Source organism: Simochromis diagramma, unplaced genomic scaffold, assembly GCF_900408965.1.
Source record: "Simochromis diagramma unplaced genomic scaffold, fSimDia1.1 OVJJ01000603.1, whole genome shotgun sequence".
NCBI lineage: Eukaryota > Metazoa > Chordata > Actinopteri > Cichliformes > Cichlidae > Simochromis > Simochromis diagramma.
This window is the reverse complement of record NW_024387414.1, coordinates 15,728,035-15,750,739: the sequence shown is the minus strand read 5'-3', so window position 1 is coordinate 15,750,739 and position 22,705 is coordinate 15,728,035. Positions and strand designations below refer to the sequence as shown.

General features: G+C 38.7%; 1 protein-coding gene across 1 annotated transcript; it reads right to left on the bottom strand.

The window, feature by feature from the left end:
* Positions 1-340: 340 nt before the first annotated feature.
* ppfibp2a (PPFIA binding protein 2a) lies at positions 341-21,271 on the bottom strand. Its single transcript, XM_040011643.1, is given in 25 exon segments — positions 341-1,866; positions 1,954-2,142; positions 2,255-2,380; positions 2,835-2,957; positions 3,139-3,227; positions 3,495-3,606; positions 3,795-3,945; positions 4,222-4,328; positions 4,330-4,351; positions 5,437-5,560; positions 6,483-6,621; positions 6,847-6,907; positions 6,990-7,057; positions 7,183-7,307; positions 7,459-7,537; positions 8,166-8,227; positions 9,570-9,602; positions 9,796-9,907; positions 11,103-11,195; positions 11,489-11,785; positions 13,373-13,504; positions 15,185-15,298; positions 16,336-16,422; positions 19,974-20,221; positions 21,158-21,271. Coding segments are annotated over 25 exon segments (2,979 nt in total). The 5' UTR covers positions 21,222-21,271; the 3' UTR covers positions 341-1,644.
* Positions 21,272-22,705: the final 1,434 nt, after the last annotated feature.

The window sequence follows — 22,705 nt, the reverse complement described above, 5'->3', positions numbered from 1 at the left end:
TCTGTAATACCTGCTTTCTGAGTCCTTACTCCTGCATCCCTCTAATTTCCATTTAACATGGATCAATTGAGTGGTGTTACACTCTTGTCAGCAGGATTAATTTATTTATGAACCTGTCATTTATAATCATTGATCAGGGTGTTCTCTGTTAGAGAACTAATGATATGCAAAGGTAAAAGATTCACTAATTATTGTGTTTGGTCTAATTGAGGCTGTGTGCTTCTGCAGGAAGGTTAAGAGGGAAACTGACTGCTGCCCTGACTGCCAGCTCCAGAAATGCTGGCAGAATCCTAGTGAATTCCCTAGCTCTGCAACCATGTGCAAACACACCAACACTGAGTCAGTTATTAAGACTTTATTTGGAACTCTGACCAGCACTGTCACTTTCTAGGTCTCATTTAGAAAAAAGACAGAATTAGATGAATTTAGGCAGTTACTCATCACCTGTGAGCTGCTATATCACCACAGCCTTAGTTTGGTTGAACCTACAGATGAAGGCATAAATGTTGTTTAGTCGTATAGCCATAGATGCATTCAATTCAATTTTATTGCATCAAAGTCAAACATTGTTAGCATCTTGATCTTCACGATTAATAGACAATGGATTTCCCTTTTCCTAAGGTATTATTACAATAGTTCTGGGATGGGTGGTTCGTGAATCGGGGCGGGTCAGAAATAGTTGCCATGGAAACTTTACAGAGTTTCCATTTTATTTTATTCTGACTTTACAATAAAGCCACACAACATTTATCTGCAGATAACAGTTACTTCACAATGACTGCATATATTTACCCCTATATATGCTTTAGAGGATGCTTTAGAAAAAATATTTTAACTGTGTGAAAACTATACAACTACTCCAATATAGAGAACATTAGTTCTTTGATGAATTTATTAAATCGTCAACAAAATCAAAACATGCACTATTGCACCATTATCAGCTCCATTAAAACAAATATTCAGACTTTCTCCTGATATCAATTCTTTGTTTCTTATTAAAGTTTGACTGTTACTGGGCAGTCTTTAGTCTCTTTAAGTCTTTAAGTATCAGATGGCATCACAAATTATTGGAAACTAGTGTTATGGATCATTTTTTTAAATTAAATATAATACAAGTTTTAATTACTGCAAATGAGGACAAAATTGAGGTTCTAGGTTCCCATAAACCAACAAGCCTTATTTGAAGCTGCAAAAAAATGTTTAATCAGATTTATACAGAGGCCTTAAAGGTAACTTTAAACATTTTGATCTGTTATTACACTGTACAAAAATCCACATGTGCAACAAGAAAAGGTCATCATTATTCTTACTAAGTCTAAAGAAGTCTACATACAAAATAGTTGATAAAATGCTTAAAAGCAAAATTGTAAGCCTTGGAATTCCACTGTATAAGGAATGCAGAGTAGCTTTATTAAAACAATTCAAACACTGTCATTAATCATCACCTTCTTAAGATGAATATTATCTAATTAGATAAACATTAACAACAATTAACAATTGCTAAATACTGCATCACAGCCCTTTCAGCAAATCACAACGCAGATGCATCATGGGTAAATGTCTGCATTAGAATTTCCGCTGGATTTATGAAGTCACTTAGATATATGTGGGGTGGACAGCATGGCGTTCCGTGCTTTATTTTAATTATTGTTTGGGGCCATTAGTTTGAGCTTTGATCCCCACTTGTTCCTCCCTCTCAGCCTGTCTGTCCAACCTGGGGCTGAGGCCCCTTTGTGCTGAAGATGGCAGGCGAGAAACTCCGTTTACTGTTAGTGCTCCACTGTCTATCGGGCAGATATAGTCCGCAGATTCATCAGGCTTCCTCTTTCTGAGGTGACTGAATTGAGTGAAGCCCAGCTTCTTCGGCTAAAAACACACAAAAGGCCAATGTATTAAGAAATAATGTTGATTATAGGCTGCATAGTATTTCACTGATTTAAATAGTGCTCTTACCTTTACTTTTGCGGTTGTAGTGAGGGGCACATGACCCGTAGCATTGCCATATTCTCGTTTCTCCTGCATGGCCTGAAGCCCGACCAGAGCAGAAAATGCAGTTGCGAGATGACGACGGAGCAAAGTCTTTTGCGGAGGAATATTTAAAAGCAGGGCCAAAGTCTCTGAGCTGAAGCGAGGCTCCAGAATCTATGTTTGCCAAAGATAAAGGCAACATAATGAACTCTCTGCTCCCATCTAGTATAAGCACATACAACTGGTACGATCGCAAAGAAACGAATCACAAATTTACATGACTTACAATCAGTCCACCGTGAACACCGCTGCCCCGTAGATTAGGAGCATACTCAGCTAGGTCAACTGCTCTCAGCCACTCCATCACACAATGGTTAGACCACTGCACTACTTCTGAAGGAGGAGGATGTTTCTAAAAGCAAAATTAAAAAAGAAATTAAAAAAAAAAAAACCCACCTTCTATTATACATGTACGTGTGTAAAACTCATTCTAAGCACATTAAAGAAATACATAAACAAATAGTCTTGAAGGCTTTTGAAAGCAGATATAAAATTAGATGCTTTATCTTGACAAATATTTGACAACTATTTGTCGCCATCTTGTGGGAAATGGATGCGATTACATCAGCCAGCGCATCACCTCCTAAATGTCTATAAAAGCTTGTTATATCTGAGCTTCAGCTGTTAAGGTTTCAATTGTTTTTTTGCAAAGAATACTGGATAACATGAAAAAGTAGAGTAATTGTTACATAAACTCAGGTGACAAAGGAAAGTGAAAAGAAAACAAAAAAACAAAACAACATAATGTGTTGATTCTACAGCGCTCGGAAACTCTATTTGAGGGACACAGCTTTCAAAAGTCCTACCTCCTCCTCTGGCCTACGTCGAAGACAGTTTGGGTTGAATTTATTGGCATGAAGCACATGAATTGCACACTTAATACTAAGATGGTGGAGTTGGCTGGTAACCTTTAGAGTCAAGAGATCATTCTGTCCGAACAGGAAAAGAAAAAACAAAAAAGAAATATCAGCATGAGCACAGTAGAAAATCTGTCAATTCATTATAATGCACTTTTTAGGGTTTTAAGTTATATTTTAAAGCCAGATGAATGCATTTGCAGGCCACAAATTACCGAAAATCTAAAGCAGTATGTGTAAGATTAATCCTTACCACTGTGAGATATTGTATCATCCGACCATCTATTCGAGCTTCATGGAACTGGTCTTTATACTGTGGCAATCCAATATCATCCAGCCAGCCTGAATTGGTGTGTAAAATTCAAAAAAAAGAATCCGTCAACTTCATTCGTTCACTTTAATGTTTCTTCACATGTTTAAAGCATGTCCACTGGAACTGCTTAGTTAGAAGACATTTAAGAGTTTAGAGGGCAGGTTAAAATTGCATTTACAGTTGTTTTCTTGTTTTCTTTGGTTTAATATTCTTGTTGGTATGGTATTTGTAGATCTGATTTACATGTGAACACATAAGCCTGAGAATTTGAAATAATTCCACACAAATAGGCTTACGGGTGACCCAGATGTGGTCCAGCTCTGAGGACTTCTCTATAACTTTAGTGGTGAATGCGCGCAGAGCGAGCTGCAACTTCTTCCTGTGCAGTGGATTCTTCATACCCATCTCCTGAGGTTACAAAGAACAGCTTGTCTTATCACACAAATACTGAGGTATTTTCATTTTCTCTACACGTGCAATTCTGATGAAGTCTAATATTTAGACATAAAAATAAATTTTAATTTTGTGTAACTTATTTCAAAATTTGAGATTTGGTTTGGTTATGTAAATAGCTTGTAAGGGGTTTATATTCCGACCTTCTCAAAATCCTGAGGTGTGGCAGACAGAAGTGTTTGTCCATTTTCAACCCACTGTCTGGAGAGACTAACGTACTGGCCCAATCCATAGTCCTCTAGCCAGCCACACACCTGCTCCTTGGTCCACTGGCTGAATGGAATATTCATATCACTGATAGGAAAGAAGTTTTAAAAATGAACGTTAAAAATTGTTATTTTATTAGGAGAAGGTTTTTTTAATTGCCATATTTTCAAGTATTTATGGTAATTTTATTAAACAACGAATTAGCCAATAGTCGTGTTTCATTGTAGCCATTTGGGAAATGGTGATGAAGAGGATGTGGCATGAAAACCACAGCAGAATATTTTAAAACAGCAAATTACAAGGGTCAATTCAGAGATACATAACCCTTAAAATATTGTATTACAAGATCAGATAGCGTTTTACCGTGCTGAGTCAAATGATTCAGGGGTTCGGGTCAGTCTGGGACCAGCAGTCGCACGCAGTCCCCCTCTTCTAAATTGCCCAGAATCTGGATCTGTAGCGGGAAGGGCCTCCAGACTGTGTTCTTCTAAGTCTGTGTGGAGAAGAGAAAATTATGTGACTGGAAACACTGCCAGTTATTAATTCTCAAAGTAATGTTTTTAAAATATACAGTTATGTTGAAAAGAAAGCTTTCAAGGTACTCTATGCAGTCCTATGAAAGAGTAAGTACACCTCAACTGCTTCCATAGAAACCAGTAACAGTAACCAGAGGGCCAGTAACAGCCAGATGCTGTTTATCAAATGGACTGGACTAGCTGCTCATAATAAAGTGTGAGCACATCTGTAAAAGGGAAAAGTTTAGGTAGTTTGCTGGTCTACAGCAGTCAAGTGCATTGATCACAAAATTATTTAACTCCTCTGTACTGTAGGTATTCTACAGACAAATGTAATGGCATCTGTCTGAGACCTAAAGCTAAACCAAAAGTGAGTCATGCAACAGGACAATGACCCAACCACAGCAGCAAATTTCCAACAAAATGGCTGGAAAAAGAACAATAAATCAAGTTGCTGCAGTGGCCCAGCCAAAGTGCAGACCTTAACCTGACTAAAATACTGTGGTAAGACCTTTAGAGAGCTGTGCCCACAGGACTCAATGAACTAAAGCAACATTGTAAAGAAGAATGTGCCAAAATTCCTCAACAACAATGTGAAGTTATTGTTTCTTGTTTCAAATAATATACCAAATCACAGGGTGTACTTAGTTTCACAGGACTGCGAGAGTTTGATAAATCTTTTTTATGTGACTGGAAACAGTTATCATGTATTTTTTTTAATCCAAAAAAGAAAACAGAATAGCAAAAACAGAATATATTGTAAATTTAATTTATCAATTCAGTAACATCTTTTTTCCAGTAACAGCTAAAAAAGTCTAAGTTTAAAAGTAAAGAAATAAGGCAGAGTGCATACAAGTATTTTTTATAAATATATGTACATTTAAGACATGCATCCTATAAACCATTGGGTACATGCCATGTTCACATAATTTAATGTGTTAATCAATCAATCAATCAAACTTATTTTGCATTTCTTAGTTGTTGGTTTTTTTCCAGCTATCTGGCAGTCATTTAGGTTAATGCACTGTGTATTTGATGTATTTATGTATGCTCCCAAACTCACTTTCCCCAGAGTCTCTTGAAGCTCCTGTTATTCTTCATGTATTCTGGTGAGCCCACAGCTCGCTGGCCAGAATGAACAGGGGAAGTGTCACTTGAGGTGCTGTCATCACCTTTCTCTGGCTTTCCTTTGGGAGGATACAAAAACCACAGTAAATGTTACTGTAAATTACAAAGTAAAAATATGATCCAAAGTGTCTTCTACATGGCCAGTTAAACGATAAAAAAAATTAAAGATACATTTGAAAATTTGAGTTTATTCCGATAATATAAGCAGACAAAGCTCCACTGTAGTCCTGCCAAATAAATCACGTTTGATTGATTGCCTCTATGGATGATTAAGCTGTTTCCTGTAATTTTGGCACGATCAGCGTTGAACTCCTGATGATGATGGTGGTGACTGAGTAAAAACCCATAAAAAGCTTTTTGTTTTTTTCCTACATTTTCATAGCAAAGAGGACATTAAGAGCAAAGTGGTGCATGCAGGGTGGCCGGCTGCTACACAGTGCTCTATTCAGTAGAGAGACTCAGGATACAGGCCATTGAGTTCAGCAAATAATTCATCAGTTAATGCCCCATGAAAAAGAAAGGGATTAGAGGCTAAATTTTACAAGGTCTGATCTTTATGGTAGAGGTAGAGGCTACAGACAGTCATCTCACTCCTGCAGACTGCAGCAAAGAGAAATCAGGGTGGGGCTCAAGTTAAAATTGGTCAGTCGTGCTGTGGATGGGTGGAGCTGGGACGAATGTGGTCAATCAGAGCAAGAGAGAGGGCGTGCTCAGTATGAAAGTCTATACCATGATCCATCTGCTCTGTCAGGAGGCTCTGCAATTAGCTATGATCAAAAGTAGCCTGGTCGACATAAAGTGGTTTCCACCAAATATGAATACCGCCTTTACTCATGGGAATTACAAGGCTATCGCCTTCTCCATAGAAATGGAGAACGGATTCTGCAGTACACCAAGGTTCATTACAGAACACTAGCCATTATATAATAAATAACCATAAGCAGCAGTCAGGAAAACTTGATTTAATATGCTGGGATTTACTTTGGCTTGAGTCTCCGTCTTCACTCCCAGCTGGAGACCTTTGACTCTGTATTTCACTGCTGCTGTCTCCGATCCCATTTTGTTCTGACAGAGAGGAATTCACAGGCAGCGTGTGACTTCTCATTTCACTCGGGCCAGTCTGGATGAACAGAGTAGATACAAACAGAAAAGACAGTGACTTTTCTAAATGATAAAAGAAATCTGTAAATATAAATACATCTGTAAATGTATAATTAATTGTGATTCTCTTATGCGTTCATCAGAAACAGTATAGCAGATCTTAAACTATAAAAGAACTAAGCAGGGAAGCATTGTGAGCTAAAACATTGTTCATATGAATTGTATCACATTTGAAGAAATATACCTTTTGCGCACTTCCATTTGTTATGTCATCCATGCTGCTTGATAAAGTCTGTACTTCTGATCTGTGAAGACAATCACAATCGATAAATTCAGTCCTCCTAAGAAATATTGAAATGACCCTTTAACGAAAAGCTGCTGCACTACCTGGAATCGCTGTCTTTCTGGACTGATGAAATCGATGTCTGCTGGGATGCAGAACTGTTTGTCGAAGCCTGTGGTTAATAAACATTTTAATATACAATTAAAATAATTAGGCTGTGCTTATATTGAAATATTTAAGGAACTAATCGATCAGCTCTTTTGAGACCAGCAGATTAATTTATTTTTTTGCACCCACTTCAGACTTCACATCCTCCGATTTTGCACTCGAGGTGTCACCATTCTTCATCAGACCCTGCTCTTCTTCCTCACTGCTGCTTGACAGGCTCCTGCCATTCGACAATGTGTGGACAGCAGATGGTGCTACAGTAACAAAGAGAAGGATCTTGTATTCCACTCAAGCAGTAGAATCCATTTCTCTTTAAAACAATAACGCATGATGGGCTTCATCACACTGAAACGTCATAATATAAGCACTGCAAGGGAATGATAAAGCACTGAGTAAACTGATTACCTTGCCTTGCGTTACTAGAGACCTCTCTGAACTGTCTGCACTGGTTCAGGAGCAGAGTGAGCTCTTCAATACGTCGGTCCTGCAGAAAACAAGGTAACAAGTGTCCAAAGTCCATAAAACACAATTAAGATGTTTATTTAAGGTTAGGAAACACCCATATGGACTACCTGCTTCATCCAGTTACTGACCGATATACTGCACAAATGTTTTTCCTCCACCATATGGCCTTTAGATCAAAGTAATGGATAGAGATTGTGGTAACCAGCTGCATGGAGTGTGTGTTTTTTTTGAAGTAGTGCCCATGCCCGGTTTTGCTATGGTTCTCTTAATGTAGCTCACTCCAAAATTAGGCTTGGCAGAATGAGGCCTGCTTAAGTGTGGCTTTTCCTGAAATGGCCTGCCTTAGGGTGTGGGTACGTGTGTGTCTTCGCTGGTGTGCCACATGTAAGTCAATGTCTGTGGGTCTTTAAAGTCGAAAATACACTTGGAGGGAGAATACAAAAGCCCCTCTGTGCTATAAATGGTTGAAGGGGGTGTTGCCTCTTCAAATGACACAGCCCAAAAACTGTTACACAGTTTTTATCACAGCTTCGAAGAAGCAGTGATACAGGCCAGTAGGACAGTAAACTGATGACAATACAGATGGTAGCTTTTACTCTATAACCACAGCTGGGAAAGGACAGGTTTACAGGTCACCAGTAACGTACCTTTTCATCATTGGCAGCTGCCAGTGATTTCATACCACTCCTAAGCTTCTGCAGTTCTTGATCTATAAGGAGAAACCCCAACACTGATTATAAATCTGTATAGGCTTCTGCTCGTGTCATATAAATTTTGATATGAATAGATCTTTTTAGTAGCATATAGTTATTTAGAAAACGAGGAAAGGCGCAAACACATAAATCAATGATTTATTCATCACGAGAGTTCTCCCAACCATTTATTTTTAAATTCATCGAAGACTTTTTTTAGCCATCAATCATAGTTTGAGTCTGTGACCACCTATTGTGAGAATATGATTAATACTGAGTTTTAGTGACATTCAGACTATCATTCATGTTTTTATTTCCTCTTGGATCTTTTTACTGTATTGGTCTTTTAACAGGTTTCAGTCAGAAAGCATTAAATAGACTTCAGATAGTGCAAAATGCAGCAGCCACACCTCTTGCAAGAACCCAGAAAACTGAACACATTGCATAAGTCTTAATGACTCCACACTACTGCCCAGTATTGATTTTAAGATTTTACTTATTAGCTTTAAAGCCCTTCATGGCCTGACCCCAGAATCTATACTCAAATTGCTCTTCCCATGCCGACCGGTGCGCAGCCTCAGATCCTCAGGCAGAACCTGTTTCCACCACACGCTCAAAGACAAAAAGCTATCAAGCGTGTCTTCTTTTAAATCACTTCTAAAGACTCATTTATAGCGTAAGGCTTTTTCATAAATTTTATCCCTTTCGGGTCCCGTTCAAGAAAGGCATCAAGTGTAAAAACTCTGCCAAATTAAAAACTGCAGAGCCCCCCATTGTGTCACCCACTTGTGAATAATGGAGAAATAAAGTAGCTTCTTCTTAGTATAGAGTTTATATTTTTTTGATAATCAGTGGTCAGCTGCATCTTATTCTTTCAACTTCTGTTTTTTTATGTTGCATTTGAAGTTATTTTTTTTTACACTGGAATCACACCATTTCCTATTCTTATTTTTGATGTTGCACATTAATAAGTAAATTGTTATTGATATATTTATTGTTGCTGTTGTTGTTATTATTAGTCACAGACACATCTGGGCACGCAAACACAGGCACTTTTGCTGCAGCGTTTGCAATCATATGGACCAAGCAAGTAGCCCAGAGAAGCAGTTATCTATGACAGACAAAAATATTATTTCTTCAGGAATCGATAAAGACAACAAAGAAGTGAAAGGGAGGAGAGATGCATCAAGTTATTGAGGAAACAAGCTGGTGATTGTCAAAACTGCCCCTCAGAGCAGAAGGAAATGAAAGATAATGAAACAGAGAAGCATGTCTGAAGAAGGGAAATAAATGAGAGATCAAAAGTAGACATGGCCAGTGGGTTTAGAACAATTTTCATTATGTACTGCTCAGGCTTACATTTGGTGTTTAGTCTCTTCCTGTACAACTCCTCTGAGAGAGAGAGAGACAGAAACTCATAAGACAGTTTACTTAGGGCTGAGACTGGCTTTTTCCATAGTTGTTACTTTAACTGAAAGTGCAAACAAGAGTCATTAACTGTGTCACCTATCAAGTTGGGTAACTTTGAGTGAGACGCTGTTGTTGGCAGGTCGGATGAGGGCTTGAGGCTGGCAGCTTTGCTTACCTCTCTCTGTGCTCTCTGTGGTTAAAGAGGGTCTGGCCAGCAGCTGAGAGTGCAAGCTCTCAATCTCAGCGTTCTTACTGTGCAGGAGCTGCTGAAGACTGCTGATCTCTGCCTGTGGGTAACACACAGCGAGAAATAAATGCCAGCAGATGACGTGTACTGTATGTGCTCTTTAAAGATTAACACCTAAAAACATTTCCACATTCATAAAAATAAGATGTATGTATGCATTTCAAGTTTAAGTGTCAGCACATGTCCTCGAGTGAAGCCCACAACTTTTTTCCACCATTGCTTATATATGAAAACCCACAAGAAGGCACGTAAATATCACTTCTCTGATGTTTAGAGTACCAAATGTTAGGTCATTGCTATCTGGAGTTTATAGGTTGTTTTGAAGCAAGTTACAGAAGGAACACACAGATGGCAATGAAATTGACTCAAGCTGATCTGTTTGCCTGTGTTTTCTATCAGCATGCGTGTGGAAGCAAATGAGCAGTGGAAAATAAACTTCATATCTCAAATACTGATCAGGACATTTGGCCCTGATGCTAGTAACCAAAGATTCCACCTGAGAACTGCAAGGAAAAATGTTTCTATAAAATGTAGCATTTATTCATTATGCTATTCGGCAGGTTGCAATATGTTTTTGAATAAGAGTATATTAAATTATAGAAAATTATTGTCAGCCTCCCTTGAGAAATAAATACCCTAAAGCCAGTCAAGGTGTAACTATACAGCTTGCCAATTACCATTTGCAGCAGCTTGTCTGTTGTGAACGAATAGATCTATAAGGGAATTAGCAGACGTGCCCTTTGAAACCAGATTTGTAAGGAGAGCAAACAAGTTGATACCATAACAAGGCATATTTAGCATTTAGACGTGTATAGTTATTGTACCACAAACATAGCAAAAAAAAAAACACAGGGACAGATGTAAAAATAATGGGAGTGGTAGAGATTTTATCATAATAGAGGACAAATGGTGAGAGCAAGTAAAAATGGGAAAAGTCTAAAAAGTTAACATCATTAAATCACTCCAAATTACAACAATAATGATTAAAGAGCTATTATTAGGTATATTTCTATCATGCTTTAACTTAGAAAGTAAAATAGCTTGCAGAGTTCCCAAATAAACATAGGTGTCTGAGAATGGGAGAACATGTGCAAAAAGGAATGACTCACTTAACTGGCAGGAACATCAGATTGGACAGCTTTTAGGAAAGCTGAGTGGACAGTTAGTGGTGGAATTTGGGCAGTGATGGTGTAGTGCAACGTCCACACAGCACATAAACCTGAACTTTCTTTTACCTTTGTTGCTTTGAGTTTCTTCTCGTACTGTAACTTCTGATCCTCCAGGTGTTCGACTTTGTCCTTGAGAATCCTGAGTTCCTTAAGCAAGCCCTGTAACAGAATGTGTGAGAAAATGAAAAAAAAAAATATTTTACTTTTAAAAAAGGATTTATTTATTTTTTGTTTGTTTGTTTTTTTCACACAAGACACAGCACACTAAATGCAGCTCTTAACCGTGTCAGGCACTTATTAGTTTTGCTGGTTTTTCTATAGCGACATAAATGCTGTTGAGGATGTTTGGTGAGCGGTTTCATTTGCATCTAAACCTAAGGATCCCACACACCAGAGTAAGACAACGCATGCTGTACGCAACAACAGAAGTCATGCAAGTAAGCTATGCCTACACTTTCTCCTCCACAGTAGTACTTTTGCTCTGCATCTGAACTGCCCTCTTCCAGGGTAGTTGTGTTTCCATCGGCCCCGTTTGGAGTGTCCTCCAGTTTGTTCATTATCCCCGAGGTTTTGTCACATGGCACCCCCAGGTTTGAATCCTGGCTTTCAGAAGACTCAGCGGGGCACTCCACAGGAAGCCTGCTGTCATTTGGGATCTCCAGGGCCTTTTTCTCCTGGATCTTGCTATTGATTTCCTTCTGAAACTGATATATTTGCTCCTGCAGCTCACTAATGAAATTCACTACAGTCTGCCAGATGCAGTGGGAGAGAAAAAGATTGAGAGAAATGTTTAGAAAGAAAGAAAAGATGAAACATTGTGGGGCAGGTATCTGTCTGTCTGAGTGTGAATATATATTAGTAGAAATTAACCTTTTCAACATTTTTTGATGTATTTCAGGTACATATGTAGTCTTCAATAAATACATGTTTAAACCTTTGAAAAACATACGTCATTGGTTGGTTTCCCAGTGTCAGTCTCTTTTCAAACGGGCATTGCTAAGCAGCTATTTATGTTGATCATAACTATATCGCCATTTTCAAAAACAAAATTGTTATTTGCAATGATACATTTCAGTAGGGGTGAATAATTCAGAGGTGATGCCTGTCAGTGTTCCTTCAGAAAGCAGCCAAGCAGCCGAGTTATGCTAGGACTGTGGACAGAGGAAGTCTCATTTGAGGTCCAGTACAGCGGATATGACAGATGATCCAGAGCGCCTTGATGGCTAAATTTAACTGTGAGCTTGCTGGCTCTACAGCAAGGAGGCATGTGTAGAAGCATGAATATGTGTGGGCATGTTTGTGTAGTAGAGGCAGCACGTGGGAGACCATTAAAGTACATTTATTTCTACTCTATTTATTCTAAGCAGCTGGGAAAGTTGGATTTAGAAAAGCAAGTGAGAATTAAAAACGTAACTGTAAATTAGTTAAAAACTGCAATCTGCTAAAACACATAGTGCTTTACTGTGGGGTTTTTTTTTCCTGCTTAGAAATAACAAACTTTACAAAATTCAAAAGTCTTCAAATGATCTTTTTTCCAATATGGGGAGAATGACCTACTCAACCAGTAGACACCACTAAGAATAAAATTCTCTGGGCCGAAGCCTACACACACTCATATTTGGCCTGTCATCCACCATGCCTGAAGTCTTCTAACCTGAGGACACAAAGAGTCTTTGACCAGGAGTGTTTTGACAGTAACTACATACATTACAGTATCCTGTCTAGTAACAGTCCTGCTTTCCCTGCTTTCTCTTTCTAAAGTCGACACTGAATGCTCAGAGGTCTATTGGTAACCTAACACAGTAGCCTTAAGCAAATACAGGATTCAGTTGAGACTGACAAAAAAAACATTAAACTCCTTGGATACTTTTTTTTTTCCTGTAGACCTTTCCCAGGAACAACAGAGCTGGGCTTTGGTTAAATGTTTCCTTTCATCTGTCCAGAATGTGTTTACGGTCTTCCATAAAATCAGCAGCAGACTTCAAGGCTAGATCCATCAGAACACAAAGCAGATTTTTGTGTTTACCTCGTCATACCAGGAAGAGTTCAAATTTCCAGGGACTGAAGTAAAGTAGAAGCTGATGAAGATTTTAGATAATCTAATTACTCCTGTCCCCACCATTTACAAGGTGAAATGATTGATAGCCTACCAATTAAATTGAACAAGTGAATCAACTTTTGGTCGTGCTTAATATGGCTGCTTTTTGCTTTTGGGTATATATTATCCAAGAGAAAATGACAAAGTTTTACATTGCTGACTTAAAAAAGTACATTTAATTGGAGTGTAAATATCTGGTGATAGGAATTGTCCTGTTTAATTTAGTGAGAAGCCATACCTCTGCTTTGTGCTGCCTTTCACCCCCATGGCCCTGTTTTCCTTCCATGTCTGCCAGCTTTAGTTTCAGGTAGGACACCTCCCCCATAAGACTCAGCTTCTGGTTCTCCAGTGACGCCCTATGCAGGAGTTCCTGTCATCAACAACATTCAGCAAGAGCATGAAGCAACACAAACAGACATACACAAATACATTATCCCCTTAATACTTACTGAACAAAGCCAACATTAAGCATGAGACACAGCGAACTACCAGCTCTGTAATGACAGTCCCTTCTGGTTTTAGAAGCTGTTTGAGAGGCTAAATATACACAACCCATGACCACTATTTATAATGCCCATTTCACAGCTCACTCAAAACACACAGCACTGGTGGAGAGAGTGTGTGAGAGAGAGAGGTGGCAAAAGCATGCCAAACATCCTTGAACAACATCAAAATAACTTAATATCTTCAACAGGTGCTTTTGTCCTGTAAACAGCTGCCTATCAAACCCAGTGCTAAGAGAGGCTGCCACTAAATGGTTCTGCGAAAGTCTGTGCTGAATGGCTGACAGGCTTGAGAGTCAAGCCAGACTATGCGGGCAGATGTATAACTAATTTGGTTGATGTCAAGCAGGTGCTAAATCACTTAAAGCCTAGAAATAATCATCGGAGGCAGGCAAACTGTACATATGGATACATCCATTTAAAAGGCTGACTTTGGAAAGTATCTGAAATTCTTCCAGAGTGCACATGGAAAATATTAGAGCTTTGTCACCAGAAAGAGATTTGCGGCTCAGGTCCAAAGCCTCATAATGACCATGTCTCCAAGAAACCATTCCCGGCTGCCCTTTGATACTCTGCACACTCGGGCAGCATGGCACAGACAAGTAGACATTGCAAATCAAATTCACAGCTAATCAGGTAGCTAACAAACACTTCTGGCACTCTTGAAATTTGTCAGAACTGACTGAAACAGTAGAATGGAGTTTGCACTGCATTAAAAGAATAAAACATACTACCTGGTTCATTTTCCAGTGACTGCATGAAGTAAAGGAAACCAAAGTGTATTTCTTTCATGGATGCTGTGGTTTCAGTAAATTTTCATACGTCTATTCCATTCAGCGTTCTCGCCACTGTTTAACAAAGTCCTTGAAAGTATACACACTTGTACACTTGTAACTCTTAAAGGAGCACCACCTCATTTTCTTTTTTCTCCAGCCCATCTCTCCACCTTTTTCAGCTGTTCCTCCTTCCTCATTTGTTCCTTTCTTCGTCCCTTCCACCCTCCCTCTGTTGTTGTTTTCTCTCTCTCTCTCTCTCTCTCTCTCTCTCTCTCTCTCTCTCTCTCTCTCTCTCTCTCTCTCTCGTCTCCTCTCCCTTTGTTTCTTTCTCTTTTAATGCCTGTTTGCAAGCAGTTCTGGTGGTTATAGATTAGGGGTGTGGCTACTCATGCTATGATCACCTGCCCAGCCAGACTAGTCTGGCCCTGCATGAAACAGACAGACATTCTGAGACGCTGTCCTGGAATGAGTCTGAGCGTCCTAAATATTTTGGTTGCTGGGGTAATCTGCAGCCAGATGCACTGGAATCTGAGCAAGGAATTTCTTTCCATGATACTGAACTCATCCCAAATAACATTCTGAAGTTTATGAGAAAAAATTAATTAAATGATAGAGGGACAGTCTGAGGCCCTGTCCCAGTTAATTATATAGGGGTAACAGTATTGAAATAATAACTTTTCATACCTTATTTTGTTCCAGCAATAAAAGTCAAGTATTTAGTACAGAGAAGGATTTGACAAAAATGAGCATGATTTAAGGTCAGTTGAATACCTGCTGTAACATTTCCTCTGTGGAGTTGAGTTTGTGCCGATGCTCCATCAAAGAACTCTCTAAATCGCTGATCTTCACCCCCTGCGCTTCCACCTGGTCTGTCAGTACACTCACCTGTGTGTTTTTGTGAAGGTGGATGGAAAGATATTAGACATGAGGATGTGTTTTCTAAGCAAAGGCTGGAGAATAAAATGGTTTTAACATCGCTTAGATGCGAACTTTATCACACAAATACAGCCTGGGCCTAGCATTCTTCAGGATTCAGATTTTCTCTTTTACTACAAAGTTTCTCACAGTGCACTATTTATTAATATCAGCTTTTCTCAGTTAATGACTGCTGCTCATTTTTGTTGACATTTCCACATCTGTGCCAGATCAAACTGTGTAAACATTTCCTTTTCAAAGAAATGAAGGTTTTTTTTGTGCCGGGGTAGGTGCTTGCCACACTTCAGTGACTCCAGCAATTTCAGCAGAAACCAGGTTAAATTTAAATCTGCAGAGAAACTATTAAGGCCACATAATAGCTAATCATATGCCAAAAAGCTGGCCCAACCAGCCAACTAGAACGGATTTTCCAAAGAAATGTTTCATGCGCGGGCTGAAGAAACAAACAGGGCATCTGACTTCTCTCACACACAGCTACAGCACACGAAGGTGCTAGCCTCAACCTGTCTAAGACACACTTGCCGAGCAGTCTTGAGTGCTAAACACACCTACACCTACACATACACTGACAAACAGATCACACAGAACAAGACATTCAAGTGTTGTAACAGCACCAAACCCACTTTGAAACTGTTACTTCACCCACAAGTTGAACAAAAACACAATTACGCAACATTTCCAACACAATACTGAGACCTACCTTTGTCCTTTCACCTTCCTTCTCTCACCTCTCTTCTCTAACACTGCTATCTGATACCGGCACTGATTAGATTTACTTCCTACTGAATGTGCGGTATCATGCGCCCATTTTCTTTTCTTTTTTTATGCAGAATCATACAGTGTGGAAGTGATTCAACTTTATTGTTAAATATGTTGCCAGTGCAACAACCTTTTCATAGGTCATATACATTTTATAAACAGAACCCAATGGAGATGTGTTCAAGATGCATGAAACAAGTGAAAAGCATCCAGAGAAATTTCTGTACCTGTAGAATTAGTGATTCTTTGTCTCCTTCCAGACGGGACAAACGCTCCTGGTAAGACTCACTGTTAGCGTTTGAATGGAGGTTTACCTTCAGAATACAGGGCAGCAGTTAGGCTCACTGGTTACACTGCTAAGTGAGAGTAGCAGCACAGTGGGTCAAATCTGTCTTCCAGCACACAACACACACACACACACACACTTTGTATTGTGTCTAATGTGTGTAATGTGTGCAAAGACTGTAATAGGTTTAAAAGTTCTTATCTAGCATTAACATTTGTGTAGAACATTTTTTACCAGCTGATTACTGGGGGGAAGTGTTGGCTGACGTCTGAGTTCTGTTTAGTCAGGGATAATTCAGAACCTTTAGTGTACAAGGGCGGTAAAAGAGCAAACAAATGAACTCAAATTTCTCAAAGATCAAGCCTTTCAACAATACTCATAGGGACATTATATACTCCAGTTTAAAAAGTCTGTACAAATAAACTCAAGCAGTTTGTGATAATTTATTTTTAAAAAAAAGTATAGTCTTTCAAATAGTCCACGCATCATATTTTTAGCAGTATAATATTCGAATGTATTTAAATGTATTTACAGACTTCTTTTTTCTTTACCTGCAAGGATAATATATCAAAATAACATGTTGCTTACAGTCTTCCTGCTTCCTGGCCTGATTAATTGTGTTAAGTTAAAACAATACAACCCTGACATTCAGGTCATTCTCCTAAAATATGTGTTGGGACAGGAACAAATTGTTAGGGTGCCTGGGTCGTCAACCCAGTGTTTTGTGTTTTTGGTTCTTTGATTTTTTTTTATTTCATTATAGTCTAGCTTTGTCTTATGGGTTATAGGATTATTTTTAGTTTAGGTTCTCTGTGTGGGTATTGTTAGAGTTTTAGTATTCTGGTTTTCTCTCTGTGATCCATAGTTGCTGTCTCCCCTTCTGCTGTATCCCGGTGTCAAGTCTGCATCTCTGTGTTATTTTTCCTGTTTTATTTTGAAAGTCTGCGTCTCGTGTTATTGTATCAGGTTTTGCTTCCTTGGTCTCGTTAGCCCTGATTTGCCCCAGCTGTGTTTCCCTCCTGTTTCCCATTCCCTGATTGCTCCCTCTGTGTATTTAAGCCTTGTGTTTCTCTGTGTCAGTGTTGTGATCTACCCACATTTCATGCTGTTTGTTCTAGTCATCTGTCTGCCAGTTCAGGTTATTGTTATTTTCAGTTTAGTATTTGTATTCTCAGTTTTGGCAGTTCTCTGTTTACCATCTAGCAATAAATCTGAGTTTGAGTTTGCTTTCTTCCTCCGAGTGTCTGCACATTGGATCCTCCTTGCCATAACTACTGCCTGCACACAGCCTCAACATGACACAAATAATGCCATGATAATGATATGAATGGTCTCCATGTTGTTTAGATCTATACACAGCGTTGAAACTTATCTCCAGGTGTTAAAAGTCCATATATGTTCTTTAAAAAATAGCATTACTGAAGCTATCTGAAGCTTCAAATCAGGATTATAGTTGATACATTCAGAAAAAAAAGACTTTTTGAGGCTATCTTGGGAGTAACTGGAAGAATAATAATTTCTTTTAACAGTGTTCAAAAGTGAGCAGTCATTTCTAGTTTTTGAATCTTTGTGTTTTCATAGTTTTGATACAAATGTTATGTTATGTTGTTTTTTATGCAAAAACAAGCTGAAAGTAACATTGCATTTTCACACAGTATTATGAACGTTAGTAATATCTATACAAACATTTTAAGATCACCAATTTTCCCCTTGCAGATTCTTAAAAAATACCAAACATATGATTAGCTTGTAGGATTGGCATGAAAAGGATTCCTATAAGAATTCAGTAAGAATTCACCAAATGGGGGCAGTGATAAGTAATGATTTTAATGGAAGCAAGATGGTATGTGCTATCTAAAGACTCTATAGGTTAAAGAGTCAGGAAACGATCTCACCCTGTTTGTCCATTTATTATTCTCAAACAGTTTAACATATGACGCAGAAGTAAGCTCACTAGTCAACCTCAGTTTGCTTCACTGTTAAAGATTCTGTAAAAGTGTTTTTTACCTTCTTAAAAACACTTTTTGCCACCAACTTTTTTTAAACGGAACATTGAAAAATTGGAAGATTTTCTAACTGTCACACTTAAACTAAATGGAAAACATTTTTCTAATCACATACCAGATAAAGACATTTGGTATTTTTAATGCTTCATAGTCATTGCCCCCTTGTCTGCTCCACAAGGGACCTGTATGTTTAAGACGGCATGTGTTCTGCAGCACACCTCCTTAGTTCAAAAACTAAACACATCTTCCCTCAAATTATCTACCATGGCAACGACAATTATACTGTAAAAGCAACAACACTGCAAGAAAATAAACAAACAAGACCCTGCAATTTTGGTTCAGTATGAAAGTAAGAAGAGTGGACATGCAAGTGGAAAACATCTTACCTTTCTGAGCCAGGCAAAATGTTTGTAGAAATCAATATCATACTCCATTCTGCAGGCCCATTACACTGCAGGTCTGACTTTTAATGTTAAAAACTGAAAGAATTCAGCCCCTGGTAGAAACCAGAACACAAAATCCATAGCGTTTTGAAAGAATGGCTCTTTACTGTGCTGCACTCTCTATCTCCTACTTTTATAGAGCCTCCACTTTGCAGTTGCAGAGTGTGCAGAGAGGATCTAGGTCCGTGTGGTTTGGAGTCTGGGCTGCCTGAGACTTTTAGAGCTGAGCTGAATAAGTCAAACTATGCCAGTTGGCTGTACTCCCTTTCTTTCTTCTTTTCCCTTTTTGTACTTCTTTTTAACTGCCCCTCTTTCTTTCTCCTGTTTCTCTAACACATGTACTCAAACTGCTACAGTGTTTACCACAACTCAGCATTTCTTCTGCATCTCATGTATGATCATTCATCTTTTTCTGCCCTGACTTCCTTTCTCTGGACTTCTCTCTGCTTGTCCCCAGTATTCTCTTGCACTGTCTTAAGTACCTTCCAGCCTAGCTAATTTTGTGGGGCTTCCTAAAGGGGAACAGGGGAGAGGAAACTTTTTGCCACACATGCTTGTCAGATGTGGTGGAGAGAAAGAAGTCAGTACAGGCAAAGCAGAAGGGGAGGGGGGCACTATAGGACACTGAAGGGGAACAAGAGCATAAAGTTTACAATATCGAACTTGAGCAGAAGCATAGTAAAAGAGGGCAAAAACTGTTGAAGGACAACTCAGACAACTACTGCAGAAAAGGAAATGAAGGAGATAAGGGAGAATTAAAAAAGAAAACAACAACCAAAAAACAGTGAGCAGCTGCTTGTGCTTTAACCAGTAGCTCTGGATCTCATTAACAGTGCCATTTGCTAAAGATCCTGCTTCCAGCTCACTACTTCTTCACAGACAGGAAAAAGCCCTCCAGGTACTGATGGCCAGGATCAAAGACAGCCAAATCATGCAGCTAATAAAATCCATGTTCTTTGTAGCGCTAGTCCATGTCAAAATATTAGTATATTTATCAATTCAGTTCTCTTGTTGTACTAGAATTAGACATTAGCTTGTAAATATTTCATACAGAGCTATGGATTTGCATGCTAGGTGAGGTGTTATGTAACTGTTATAGATGGGTGACAAACCTGGGAATCAGTACTCACCCCACCTCTTCCCAACCATTTTAATATAATATCTGCAGTATCATCAGATACTTGTTTCCTGAGAGCATCCTGTCCTTCCTCATTCCCCTGCCCCTCCAGCACTGCCCTGAGGGCCTCAGTCAGCTGAAGAGCCTTGAGGGCAGGATCCAAGGGTGGGGGAAGGGTCAACCGTTGACTGCATTCTGGAGACTGATAATCTTTGACATCTAACTGCATACGAGCACTGAACAGGCCTTCCCCCATTTTCCCTAGGGACACATGAAATCAATACTGTAACATTCACACACCTTAATTATTTAATCATCCTACTAACTTCTTGGGTATTTGTCTTAGTACACAACTGATTAAGTCAAAGTTTCTAGGAAGTGCAAGTAAGAATAGTTCCAGAAATGACCTCTTGAGGGCACTAATATGCTCTCATGCAGCTTGCTGAATGTAAATAGCATCATACTTTGACTGTGGCTTCTTAAGTCCACAAATTAGAGGTTCAGCATGTAGTAGCAGTTAGTGTAATCACCATGTCTAAACTGCAGAAAGTTGCTTTCCACATATAATATCTGAAGTTAAATTAAAGGGCAATAATACACTCAGGACATATGGCGGACGTGGCCAGATGTATACTTTGTAAATATTGGTTTCTGCTGACAGAGTGTGATTATTAGTTATTGCACGTGAAATGGTTTTTCGCTGAAGCATGATAATGATCGAGCCGCTACCTCTATTAATAGAGCCTTGTTTTTTGACCCTTTGCAACAGCACCACTATGGCTCTGACAAAGAGCAGCGACTCAAATGTATCACCTCTGCTAGAAAACACAGTTGGGAAGAAGCCAAAATGTAAGTCGTGGTGTTTGAATTTAGTATGCTGTGAGATTTTCAAACCGATGAGAAATATTAAAATTGCATAAGTATGAGAAAGAATTAGGAAGACAATTGCAAAAAGAGGCAAAGCTGTTATCTCATAAAAACTAAAACTGTTTTCACTTTCTCTAGACTTGTCTCTCATGCTCTACAAATGCTTTAAAACTCTTTTATCTTTATCTTTAACTTGTTTTTCTACTTACTATGCAGAGATGTGAAGAACTCACACTCAAATCATGTGAATATATCTGGTTTTACGCAAGCCTGCAATTACAAACTGGGCAGTCTTTTGAATTTCAGATAACATGAGCAGGGACCTCTTACCAGCAATAATGTCATCCATTTGCTCCAGGGCAGCCTCCAACATATGGCTGGCATTCGATGCCATGGCAACACGCCGTCTTATAAAGAAGCAGGAGATCCTCACTCACTGGTATGACTGGAATGACTGAGGGTGAGAGATGATCAGCAGTATGGCAGAATGCTGCAGACTACTCCTCTTCCTTGTTGCACTTAGATCTTTTTACAGCAAACAGCTGAGTGACTTCCAAGTAAATAACCTCCTGAATGTGGCTTTTGGGTTTAAACTTTCCTCTCATTTTGTGACCAGAGCCTTACCCATTGTCAGTTCTGTTATCCAGAAAAAGGCAGAGCTCATATTTAGAATAGTTTGTTGCTCTGTTTTCAGTGTTTGTTTGTGTATATTTTTGCTCTACAAAAGATATCTGTGAATTATTTAAATCGTGCTATAAAAAGTATAAAATCACCAATATTTGAATAAGTTCAAATTCAAACAGGTTTTTTTTTTTTTTTTTTTTTTTAGCCACAGCTGAGCACATCAGCAATTTGGATCATAGTGACTAGTTTTGATTGACATTAATAACAGACGATATGATTCAGAATTACACACATGGCCCAATGAAGCCAGTGAATCTGGAAAAAGCAGCAGCTGAGTGAGCAATTGCACCATTTGGAGTTTCAGTTTTGGTTATATTTCATTTAACTATTTGATGTCAGAGAGTTTTGACAGTCCCATGGGATATCTGACATTTAATATTATGATTTATTGCCGCTCTCATCTAGCAAACCAGCATCAACAGCACAAGCCTGTTAAAAATATGTGCTCATAAGCACATATATTATGATGAAGTGACAGGTTTTACTGGGGAAATGACCATCTCACACCCAAAGAAAACATGACTTTGTGCAGGAATGCTATTACATGCATGTGACCCGATTTCATATTTTAAAATAATGTTCCTTTGTTTCAGTTTTACTAAACTCCATGAATAACAATGTTAAAGTTAAGTGCGCTAAGTTATTTATGAGCCTCTTACAGCTGAATTACATTGATTACATATATTGCAGCGTTTATTTTATTATATTTTATTTGATATTGCCACAAATCATGTTGTTCTTCCTTAGCTTTTTTTCGTCTATGGTCGGTAACTACATCATTACCACCATAATTATATCTGATATAATCTAGCTTATTCAGATACTACGATTTACTCACTACCTGCCTTTCATATTTTATTTCTGTTTTTAAACTGTGCAATGTTATATACAAAATGGCCAACAGGGTGCATCACTAGGCAAGGAAAATATCTTTATATGGAGACATTCAGCACTTAAAAATGAAAAGAAAACGCTGAGATAACAAATCAAATTGAATTGGTTGAATTGAAGAGTTGTTGCACTGAATGTAACACAAATCCAGTCTCCTGTGGAACCAGCTCCCAGTCTGGGTTCAGGAGACAGACACTTTCTATACTTTTGAGAATATTTTCAAAGCTTACCCTGTGATGAAGCTTATTGTGATGTCTGGATTAGTTGACCCTGTTATGCTGCTATAGGCTTCTTGGGGAGTTT